Source organism: Aythya marila (assembly GCF_965140915.1).
Source record: "Aythya marila genome assembly, chromosome: 18".
NCBI lineage: Eukaryota > Metazoa > Chordata > Aves > Anseriformes > Anatidae > Aythya > Aythya marila.
In genome coordinates, this window is record NC_139059.1 from 5924667 (window position 1) to 5936944 (window position 12278).

General features: G+C 46.1%; 1 protein-coding gene across 2 annotated transcripts in view; it reads left to right on the top strand.

Annotated features, from left to right (window-relative positions):
* Positions 1-3972: 3972 nt before the first annotated feature.
* RAB11FIP4 (RAB11 family interacting protein 4) overlaps positions 3973-12278 on the top strand; it is a 123761-nt gene continuing 115455 nt past the window's right edge. For both annotated transcript variants that reach the window (XM_082774880.1, XM_082774881.1), the window contains exon 1: positions 3973-4239. In XM_082774880.1, the coding sequence (XP_082631006.1) occupies positions 4096-4239 (144 nt within the window). In that variant the 5' untranslated portion in view covers positions 3973-4095. The remainder of the gene's footprint in view (positions 4240-12278) is intronic.

The window sequence follows — 12278 nt, forward strand, 5'->3', positions numbered from 1 at the left end:
TGAGGCAAACATAAGCCTTCCCAACTGCTTAGAGCTCTTCAGAGAAAAGCTGATGGGTGCTCTCCTCTCCCTAAAAGAAGGCATGGAGGCTCCTGGAATGTACCACTTGGTACTGAAACACTTGGTCCCAAGGCATTTGGAGGATTGTAGGACTTACTAGAAAAGGAAAATAGCTCACTTCATCCCACGCTATTTAGTCATCTGTTTTCCATACAATTTTTGGTACTAAACTCACCTTGTTCCCCTGTATGAAGTGGCCAGCAAAACGATTCTCTTGGCTGGTGACAAAAGTGCAGTGAAATGGCTGACCACTTGGTGGAGTACGCAGCCCTTCAAATACCATGGGAACATGTTGGTGCCATCCCTGGGAGAACCTGATTAGCACTTGGAAATGTGTGTTTGATCCTATGAATTCATAGTGGAAATGGTTGTATGTGAGCCAGTACAGAAGATTAACTTTTGTAGTAGCTTCAATAGAACAGATATTTTGGTCTTTGTGGGTACAGCCCCCGTTTACAGTGAGGTTTTGTAGTTGCAACCAGCAGCTAGATTAGCCTGCTTTAGCCAGAACATACCATTTTACACTGTCATTTGTATTTAAGCATGTTCTTCTTTTCTAATTTGGTGTATTCCCTGCCTAATTTGGAAACTTTTTCATCAATGTCTCTGAAGGTAGTATGTGTGTTAAGAAGAAACGAAGAAGGCATTGCTGTGTTTGCTTAGGTAACTGCAGATGTCTAGCTAGGTTCATCTAGCAGAGAGTTACACATATGCCCAATTCATGATCTGGTAAGAGTACTGTTGAAATCAAGCAATACCGTTCACACTATATAAAAACAAACCATTAAGTAAACTTTTACATGGTGAGAGCCTTTAGGAACTAGAATTTTTCAAAGATCCTTGCTAGTTGAAAGTTCTACAAAATTTGTAGTATTTTGTCATTTTACTTAGCAGAGCACATCTGTTATATTGCTAATCAAAGCTACAGTTGTTGATGGAAAACAGCATTTGAGTCAAAATACAGCAAGTCAAATAAGTCAATATTTAGTTGAGTGATGTTATATATAATACGGAGAGAATTTGTACTATGAAACTGTTCTGAGAGGCTAGGTCTCCAGATGTCGCTCCTGTTTGCTGGAATGCAACCAGAACTGTAGATAAGGTAATCAGTCCTGGGTAATGCAGTCGTTACATGCTGTTTCTGACACCAGATTACAATTCACCAAATAAATGGAAGTGACATTGATGGATGAGCAGCTGACTGTAAAGAAATCTTGCGAATGGCATCTGTGGCCTGTGGTATTCAATGAAATGTTTCCTCCTGAACTCTTCATTCTTAACAGGCAAAGATGGTAGCACCACCACTAGTCTTATTGCAAGTTTAGAAGATCAGATTCACAACATATAAGATACTTACTCTGCATAGTATAAAACTCAAATGAAGAAGCTGTCAAACATCTCTGATTAAACAGCTATTTTGATATACCATTAAGGAAAAATAGCCTAGTGGTACGAGCATGCGTATTCTACTGAGATCTGGAAAAGCAGAGATCAGTAAGGAGTAATGCCAGCTACATCCACTGGCAGTAAAAATTGACCTCTTCCATGTCCCTTGCCAGTGCAGTTGTCCATCAAGTGTGTGTGGCACATGTTTAGCTCAGTGTCCCAAATTTAGCATGCTTGAGGCACCCCCAGCTTTCAGATCCTGGGCCTTTATTGACAGGATCTCACATCGTAGTTCTTCTGTATTCAGTACCATCAGATCATTTCCCAGCTGTCAGATCTTTGCTCAGAATATTTAGCTGTCTCTTTAGCTCTCATATCAGCTTGATTTCAGTTCTGTCTGTCATTCAAACTGTGTGGCAGTTCTCAGACTTCTGTACTAACTTCCCAAACTATAGTATCTACTGCCTATACCTGGAGCTTCCCCCCTCGTGTTCCTCCTTTTTCTTAGAAATTAATACTAGAATAACACATACTTTAATACTGACAGATTTGGTCTAAATCTACATTGTCACGTACTTGCATGTCTGGACCAAGTTATTTTTTCCTCCATCAGAAGATAAAGACAGTAGGAATTAACTGGATTTCATAAGACAGACTCATCTGAGCATGGCAAATATGGATGTCTACTATGTTGTTTGTTTGGCTTTTTTTTCCATAATATTGTGCTACTCCACTTCCCTGTCTGGGACTGTACAAGTGCCCACCTGCAGACAAAGAACCAAGTCAGATGGTGCAAGGAGACACTGAGAAAATCTGAGCAAACAGTGTGGGACAACGACACAGGCGTGCACTGAAGCTTTGAAAGTGCTGAACTTCACTTCAGAGCAGTTAGACTAACAGTAGCTGATACCCTAAAAGCATGCTTTCCACAGCTGTGAAGGGTACCAGCTCATAGATTTTTGAATACTCCAAACAGGTGCCCCTGAGGGGTGTGCTTAACTCAATTCCTATGTAACCTGAAGGTGATTCACCTATGCTGAGATAAAAGCTAAATGTCCCAACATCTAAGAGTCCTGCTCTATGTAGACAGCTTCAGAGAAGTTTGCTGATCAAACGTTTTGCTTCCCTTTTCTCTTTCAGATTGCGTGCATCTTCACATCTCTTCATGAATTCTTTGCTTCTCAAGAATCTTATCTGATCTCTGCACTTTGAGTTTTTTTTCTGGTCTGGAAAGACCTTCTTGTACATCAGTAAGGGAACTGGATAAGTCTTATGTATTTATTGTAAAACTAAAGGAGGGTGGTAGGGGCTCTGGAACCAAATCAGAGGCTGGTTATATGTGGAGCTGTGCTGCCTGTTCAGTGTGTGCTATCACTGTGCTGTTGATTGACAGCTGACTTAAGCCTACAGAGCTGTCAAGTCAGCCTCTTCCTGAACGCTGAATTTGCACATAGCAGAGATGAGGGATATATGCTCAAAGAAAGAAAACTTCCTGAGGAGAATGCTCCTAGTGATACCACAAAAAGAGATGAATTTCACTAGCTTGCTTTAATTATGGGATTTTCAGGGTTCTTGAGGGGCATAAGAACCTCTCCTACTGAAAGAAGCCAAGTGGACACTGCCTCAGCTCAAAACCTGCTGCACTTCCATGGCCATTTTGGATGGATAGCTTTATCCATCAGCTGCAGAATGTCACTTGGTGATGGACAGTCACTTGTCCTTAGTAAGCACAGAGGGAAAGATGTCCTGGCAGAGGCAGTATGTACCTGAGCCAGGTACAGTCATTGTCACATCCTCCACGAGCCATCCTCCCTGACCTTCCTGGTCTGAGGCACACTGCAGGAACCAGAACCTGGACTGGTCTTCTCACTGGCAGCTCATGGCTGTGGGCTTAAAAAGTGGTCCAAAAACTGAGAAAAACGGACAGAGCAGAAAGATCAAACTAAAACCCAGCGCAGCAGTTGCAGAAGGCTTTTATGAAGAACCCTGCAAAGGCAGGGGCATCCCTTCCTTCCCAGCCACGTCTCGTCAGCTGAGCTGATGCCCTAAACCAAAGGCGGGGAGAAGTGCTTCAGCCAGCCCGAGCACAGTGGCTCCCATTGCCCTCCTTGTCCTTTACCACCCTCCAACTCGTCACACTCCGCTTTTCTGCCTTTAGCCCGGGCCTCCCCACAGCAAGTGGCCGGGAATTTTCTCAGGAGCGAGGGCAGTTTTATTTGGGACTCTGGGGATGGAAGGGAAGGACCGAGTCTGTGGCAACCGGGAGAGAAACCGAGGGGTCGCCAGGCCTGGAGGACCCCGCGCTCAGCCCCCTCAGCCCTTCCCGCGCCCCCCTCCCGTTTCCCTCCCTTTTCCCCCGTCCCCTCAGGGCGCCGCGCGCCCCCGCCGCTCCCTCCCAGCGGCGCCCCCTGGCGGCCCCGCCGCCCCTTGCCAGCCGCCGCCGCCCTCGCCTCGCCGCGCCGCCCCTTTGTTCTCCTTCCCTCGCTCCCTCCTTCCCTCCGCCCGCGGCTCTCGCCCTCCCCCGGCTCTCCTCCAGCCCTCCCCCGGCCCCTGCCCGCGGTCCCTCCCGCACCGGCTGCGGGGGAGGGCGATCATGGCTGCTGCTGCCGCCGCCGGTGTAGCCGCCGCCGCCGGCCTCCGGCTGAGGTGATGCCCGCGATGGAGCCGCCGAGCCTGCTGCCGTTCCTGCGGAAGCTCAAGGAGGTTTTCGACGTGTGCGACGAGGATGCGGACGGCTTCATCCGGGTGGAGCACTTCGTGGCCCTGGGGCTGCAGTTCGGACAAGGGGAGGAGGTGAGGAGAAGGAGGAGGAGGATGGGGATGGGGGGTGCCAGGATTTCGCCCGGCCCGGCCCCGTTCACCTGCTGCTCCCACCGCGCTCTGCCCCGCCGGCCCCCCCTCAGCTCCCCGCCTTCCCTCAGGGCGGCTCGGACCTGCCCCGACCCTTTTGGAGCCCCTCGGGGCGTCCCGGGCTCCCCCCGTCCCTCAGGGGGGTCCCGCAGCCTCCCCCCGGAGGGTCCCGGAGCCCCCGTCCCTCAGGGCAGGCCGGAGTCCCGGCTCCCTCAGGGGGTCCCGGAGTCGCCCGGCCTTGATGTTTCCCCCCCAACCCCGCCTCAGGGCCGTCCCGGCGGGGCTGCGGAGCCTTTCGGGGAGGTGTTTGCGAGCTGGGGGCTGCTCCGTGCCGGCTGAGCACGGTCCTGAGCGGGGAACGAGCACGGAGCGAGCCGCAGCTCCGGGCGGTGCCAGGCCCGCAGGCCGCCCGCAGCGGCGGGGGTCATCAGTGGGGCGCGGGGGAGCCACACGAGGAGCGGCCCAGGAGCAGAGCAGAGCCCCCAGGAGCAGCCCTGAGGCACCGAGCGGAGCCCCCAGGTGATCCACCCAGCCCTCCGGTATCCCACCGCCAGCCCCAAGCAGCTCCAAGGGGCTCAGCGGAGCCCTAACGACAGCAGGACCCTGTAAATCCGTGAGAGCGGGGTTTGGACCCGTATCTGGGGGGTAATGACGTGTGTTTGATATTAAACAATTCCCTTAGGTGATTCAGTAAAGGGTTGCAGCTCTGATCAAACTAACCAAGCAAGAAACGCTTTCCCTCTCAGACCTCTTGGGCTAGTGCACTTAACTGATGCTTCACAACGCGCACCCGGCAGGTTTGGGGCTGGGGAGTGGAGCTGGGACTGGGAAAAGGCTCGGCTGCTCTCAGCTGGCCTTTTAAAGGATAATAAAACAAATTAACGCAAGGAGCCTCTAAAAAAGGAGTTTCGGAAGGGATGCCAAAGGGGCAGCAAAACTGCAGTGAATTCACATTAATTGTCGGAGCAAATTACTCATTTTTGGCTTACTGCTGGTAATGAAACACAGCTTGTGAATGAAATCAGAAGAGCAGGAGGCTCATTGCTTGTAGGTAGTCACAGGTCTGTTAAACGTTTTCTTAATGAGAAACTAGAGTTTCTTGTTTTAACCAGCAAAATGAGGAGGTGAAATGCATAAAAGTAGAGAGCTTTATTGATTTCAAGTTTTATTTGTCTCTTGTAAGTTGTATAATTTTATATAAGCTAATAGAAGTATTTCTAAATGGTATTGCCAAATGCATTGCATCAGGATTGCTTCTTGCATGCTGCATTTATTTGGAGGTAAATTGGTGGTTTTCTCTTGCAGCACAGAGGAAGATTAGTTTGATTCCACAGGCTGTTTTGTGGCAGAATGGCTTTGATGATCATAACAATCCTTTTTGGTCTTAGAAATCTATCTATAAGGTTATGGAAGGTTCTGTGTGATGTAAGGGAGCATTCAGGTGGTGCTCTCAAGCTTAGAGTAAATCAGAGTATATTAGTTGGCAAATATTTAAAATATAAAATGGAACAGACAAGACGACAAAACCGGTAATCTCAACAGTGAAGGCAGTAGAAAAGTATTGGTTGTCGGCATGGTATCGAGGCTGCAGGAGGGGCTGGCTTCCTGGGCAGGCACTAGAGGAATTACCAGTGGGGAGCAACGCATCCTTTTTATTTTGTGCAGTTGTAGCTGGCTGTGTTCAAACACGATATGTGCAAAAGTGGGACACAGAAGTCTTAACTATGCATCTATCAGAGATATAACCCTTTGTTCCCCTTTGCTTCTCTGTATTGATTGTAGTCGTTGGCTGGCAGTCCCTTGATTTCAAAGGAGCGTGTATCAGCTGAGTAATTGTGATTAGTAAATCACCGAAAGAGGCTTGTTAGGGAAATACAGAATCAATTTTCCAAGTACACATTTACTGCAGAAAGATTAGAGCAGGTGAGCCGGTCTGTCTTTGAGCCTTTTTAAAACTGAACTTTATGTATGATGAATCGCAGCTGATGTCTGGAGACACTGAGAAGCTGTTCTCCCATATAACATGGCACTTTCACCCCCGCAGCTGCAGGAACCTAATAAGCTGTGTGTGGTAATGCAGCTCATGAAATTAAGCTGAAGAGACACTGCTCGTGCACTCTCCTTTAACACGCTAAAATGTGTTTATTGTCACTGAACACCAATTATACATTCGAACGTGCTATGCTTCTTGGGCCTGATCCACCATGGCTCCCTTTGCATTCAAAAGAAATCTTTCTGTTGGCATCAGTGAGAGATTGATTGGCCCTCATGTCTAAGTTATTTGCTGCTTCTATTTATTGAATTCATCTGGCCACAGAGGGGATCCCGTTTTGTAATTTTGTGGCCTGAATAATTGTGACTCTTACCCCTGGTAGCCCTGGGTCATATTTATGAAATGAGACAGTATCTGTGCTGTCAGCTGTGCCGTCCTGATGCATGCAGGTTTCCACCTCTTCTCTACCTTCCTGCAGCCACAGCAGTGCAAAGTTTGGAGTCTATAAATTCTTAATACCAACCAGGGCGTGTGGGGCTTGGACTGTGTAGGGTTTTTGACCTTTTCTGATTTTTCTTGTTCTTTTCATTTCCTTTTTCTTAATTTTTTTTTTCTTCTGGACATGTGTGCAGTCAACATGCTGAAATTTATTTTTCCTGAAAGATCTACAACTCTCTGAAAACTGCCCCAAGGCAAAATGTTGCAGCAAGGCAGCAGCTTCCTGTTCAAGTAAAGCAGCCCTTACCTGCACAGTCAGAATAATAAATTTTAAAATTTCTTATCAACTTCCTTGCTATTTTACTGAACTTTTGAGCCTTCGCTTCTAATAGTGTGATGCTTTTCCTTTCTTTAAGACCACACCATCACACTTTCCTCATACTGTTCTGCTTTCCCCCTCCCACCCCCCCACACTGAAATCCTCATCTTCCTACAGTCACTGAGAGCCACCCGCAGCAGAGCAGCCATCATCTCGGAGCAGCTGCTCGTGTAAGGTGTTTCTGCAGCAGAAGCACTTCTAGCAAGTTTGCTTTTATGCTGTAGCATTTCGTCATTGCATTTTTAACACTGGACCAACCCAACATGATTCTCTTTCCTGCTGTTGCTGAGGAGCACGGAGCCATGATCTTCTCATGTGCCCAGGACTTGGCTTCTAGTGGAGGCTGCAGTGGCAACACCAGGCTTCAGCTGAGCCCGTACAAAGAATAGAAGGAAACCCTTGACCTACGCGGCATGTGGTTCAACCGCAGGAAGAAATGAGTAGTCCGTGTTCATTTGGCACAGCCAACAGCAGAATCGTCTTCTGGGGTATAACCAGGGTATATCAACTAATTTTCCTCCATGGTCATTGATGATCAACTGAGCACTCAGAGGGAACAGGTCCCAAGATGAAATTCATCTTTCAGAAGTGCTTCTTTATCTCTCCTAACAACAGAAACTCCTAGACTGAGAGATTTTGGTTCAGTGCTTAAAAATAACAGGCTTGGGCCTTGCTTTCCTGTTGAATGGCTGTTTGTGAAAGAAGCTGAAGAAAGATGTGAAGGGCTGTTTCCAAAGAGACCTGACTGAATGGCGGGTGCTCACTAGTTGAAGAAACACTTCTCATAACATTGAAAAATGCCAAGAGTTGCTTGCCATCTGGTTCCCTTTCACTGGGAGGAGAGTTGTACTAGCAGCTGAGTGTCTAGGAGCGTTGTGAGTGACGTGTTCAGCAAGCACCAGTTCTGGCAGTGGAGTGTGTGAATGTGTATTTCAGGGTAGTGCCAGTTGATGTTTCATTATGCCAGATTCTATTTAAACTCTGCATTCATTTTTCAGCAACAAGTGAAGCATGCTAAACGTGTTGACTGCTTCTAGAGTTGGAATCATCCTCGGGAGGTGTGCAAACTGTGCAGGTGCTTAGGCAGTAACCTTGTCATGGTAAGGTCGACAGACTCTCCTCCACTTGTGAGGGAACTTGAGCAGCTAATAAAATCAGGAGGCCAAAATCAATTATTCTTGTGACCGGACAGTAATTTACTTGAAATCAATGGTTTTCTAGTAGTATAGAACAGAAGTAGCTGGAAACAAATTAATGTTTCATGTGAACAAATTAAACTTTCTGGCCAAAAGAAACCATTGGACTAGGGAAATGTTTGTTGCTGTTTGTTGTTGCTTTCTTGTGATGAATATCACCATCCTGAGCTGAAACCAAAGGCATCAGCCTTGCATGGTGCCCAGATAGTAGTTGTGGCTGCTGGCTGAGTTTAATGACAGTCCTGGCAGACGTGCTCCATTCTGACTTGCTCTCAGGTGTCCCCAGGGACACCTGGAAGAGTTGTGCCCTAAGCACAGCCCCTCTGTGGTAGCAGCTCCATGGCTGGCTTCTCCTGTGAAGACAGGGCTGTAATTTCACTACATAACAACCTGGGATTTTTCTGAATGGACTGGGGGAGTTTCAGGCTTCTCCCAGCCGTAGGGGTGCAGTTCAAAGTTGTGCCATAGAGATAAGTGAAGTCGCTGCAAGTTTCCATCAGTGTGCATGATGACAGAGGCTGGTTCATAGGTTCCTGGTAATGTGCAGCATGCTCTGGCCGTACCTCCATCAATGAGAAAAAAGACTTTGGCACCAAGACATTGAAATAAATACTGTAGTATTAAAAAGTGATATTCCTTGAAATTGTATATACTGATGACCTGAATCGTAGAATGGTTTGGGTTGGAAGGGACCTTAAAGACCATCGAATCATTCAGAATGACATGGAATATGCGTAGTTATGGAATGATGCAGTGGGTACGTGGATTATGGATTGTTCTGTTGCTGTAGCCTTCCTGATTCCATGCAAACTAGCCGGCAGTAAGTTTAAAATAGCCCTTTGGCATATCCTTGCACTAAGCGTGTATTTTCAAACAGCTGGCATAGACCAAGCTTAGTACTTACTGTTAATCAAACATTTTCTGAACCACTGTTATGGGAAGAGAAGCTGTAGGTTTGCTGTGCACTCGTGAGTTTAATTTGTTATGTAATATGTTTGCCTTTCAAAGGTGAGAGCTGAGGGGGGTGATGTGCACAGGTAAGAATTGATTGTTGCTGTGTTTTGCAATACGTGTCAGCAATCTGAAATAGTGAGTTCACAAAGCCTGAGGAAAGGCAAACAAGTTTAATAGCAATTCTTGATGCTCTTATTTAAATGACTGTTTTATGACTACCTCGGTGTTTGCTTTTAGTACAGCTACAGTGATTTAGTGTTGCCTTATAAAATGCAAAAGTAAAGAAAAAAGTTAGCATATAGATCAAGTGTAGAAGACAGTACTGCATTCTTTGCACAGTGTATTGAAGGCATCATATGTAACTGGTGAAGTTAAAATATTCAGCTGCCTAGCAAGACTAGGTTTTGCTATTTTTTTTCTCTCCCCCTTCCACCTCCCCAGACCCATTCCTGAGTTGCTCCATGCTGTTAAGCTGTAAAATTGATATTCTTTGTCTGTGACATGTCAGTGTGTTCTCCAGAAATTTGCTCTTGCAAATCCTAGGGAGGATTTCAGATTTCTAGCACGTACTGATTTTCTTCCTGTAATGTGATTAAGTTTTGAAAAGTGAGTTAGACAAAATCGCTGCTAGGAAGGGTAAATATTAGGGGGGAACAGGACAGTGCCATGTGGGATTTGTGGGGATGATCTGCAATACAGAACTTTAGCACAAGTGACTCGTACTCCACAGCAACACCTGCATAGCAATATAGTGGGGAAAATCATTTGCATCATAATGTTTAGCTAAGTAAATGTGTTTTATTATTCTCTTTGTAGTTTACAAAATCATTTCATATTAATTTTATCTACTTTCAATGCTAATATTAACAAACATTTTATAATCCCTGATTGCTGTTTTGTAATGGAAGTAAACTGAATCACGGTGTCTGCTCAAGAGCTAGAAATGAAGTTCTACCAGATCTTAAAATACACATGAGTCTGTGGGCTGCCCGTGATCTCAGACCTAGATACCTGCCTAAGCTGCTGAGTGAATTCCCATCCGTGCACTGAGTGTAGTTAGCTTGGTGTGGGGAGTGAAGAATTTGATGAATGGTAACGGGAAATGTCAAGACACGAACACTACTGCTGTAACATACGGGGTTTACAGCAGTGGCGTGAGTGTAAGCAAAGCGCTGTGTAATGCATCTCAGTTCCTTGTATTTACTATGTAATTAAAGGGCCTCACTTGGAGAGAATGTGAGTGTTTATGTACCACTATGAATGTTATTTTCACATCTTCTGTGCCGTTAAAACCAAACCCAGCGGGGCTCCTTCCTAAGCTGTGCGTCCTGTTTGGTTTTACAGTATGTTTTGCCCCAGAGTGAGTGACAGGAGTGAGCTGTGGGGTCAAAATAATGCGAGAGACAGGATTGATGCACAGGGCACAGACCTGGAAGAATTACAATCTACTCTTTAGATTTTAAAGCCACTTCAACAGTTTACTTTGGGTATAGCATTACGGTTTCAGATCTTTTGTTGCTGGGGTTTGCTTATTTGTTTGTTTGAAGCAGAAAGCTTAGAGATGGGAGAGGCTTTCTCTGTTAGGTTCCCTGAAATCGGGAAAGTAGATACTGGAAGTGTCTGTTCTGGTGTTGATAGAAGTGGAAGGAGTCCTTGGATGGAAGCTTTCAAGGAACCTTTTTCTTTTCGGACATCTTCAGCTTGTGGCAGTGCTTTGTGACGTTCCACACTGGAGCATGTTTCTGGTACGCATGCTGGAAATTTGCAGTGGCAGCATGCTTTGTGTTTTTTTCCGATGCTTAGGTTGTTCTGGGTGTTCTTGGTGCCTGGTTTTTCATGAAGATTTGCAGTGGGCTCGTGAAGCCATTCTGGTGTTGTTCCACCACCTCGTGATGAACCAGACCCCCCAATGAGATCCAGATGGCTTTTGGAACATGGGATATTCTTTTCCAATGACACTGCTGTTGTTGTGATTAAAAAGCTCAAACAAATATGCAGATATAAACAGCTTTGCCCATATGTTTGCATGGTATTAATAGATTTGAGAAACTGTCCCAAATATCGGTGATTTTGCTGTTTTTGTAGCAAGCAACTATATGACCAGTGGAACATATTTCACCCAGTTAAACCCCATAATGTTGGGGCGCAGTAGGTAATAGTGCAGAGGGTGAAATGCAGCAGTGTGTCCTGTTACCCCAAAGCAGTACAGAATCCTCCAGTAATAGCACTAGGGCTACCTTTCTGAGCTTTTCTTAGTTCTTGGGAGCAGTGGAAAGCTGGAGGGCTCTCATTAGAAGTGTTTTGTTGCAGCATTCTCTCGCACGCTGGATTTGTGTGGCATTGTGTCAAAACACAATAGAGCCTGCTCAGAAAGAGGGCTAAGGGCAGCTGCACGCTCCGGAGGGAGGTGGGCTGCTAATGAAAGGAATGGGATGTGGGAAGACAGATTTCGCTGTCCTTACTGGGCCAACAGGCAGCCTCGATGAGAGTAGGTTTGGCAGGGTGACCCAAGGAGTCCTGACCCCGTTGAAATTGGGGATGTGACCCTTGTATGTTGCAAGGACTTTTTTCCATCAGGTAATCGTTGTGCACTAAGCCCCTCCAAATGGGAGTATCTCAACATGCTGTAAGGACTGGCAGCTCGCTTCAAACCTGCGTGTCCTCTCCTGCTGGCAGTCTTGTCTGATGACAACATAAAATTGTTGTGGTAGGAAGTATGTGGGCAATTAATTACGTGCTTATTCAGTGTGGGGAAACACAAAATGCTGGCTCGTTTGCAGTGTCTTAGCATCTTAGCAACACGGAACAGTGTGGAATGTCTCAGCAAAGCTGGTGAGTTCTTCTCTTTTGGCAAGTCCCATACATACCCTGAGTCTGGTTTGGGTTTTGCAAACGATTTTTGCCTTAAAAAAGTAGCAATGTAGTTAATTTCACTTTATTTTTTATTCTTGTTTTGTTTTGTTTTAAGCATATTTTGATTGTTTTCATTAGAAGCTTGCTTTTTCCTGACAAAAATAAATTG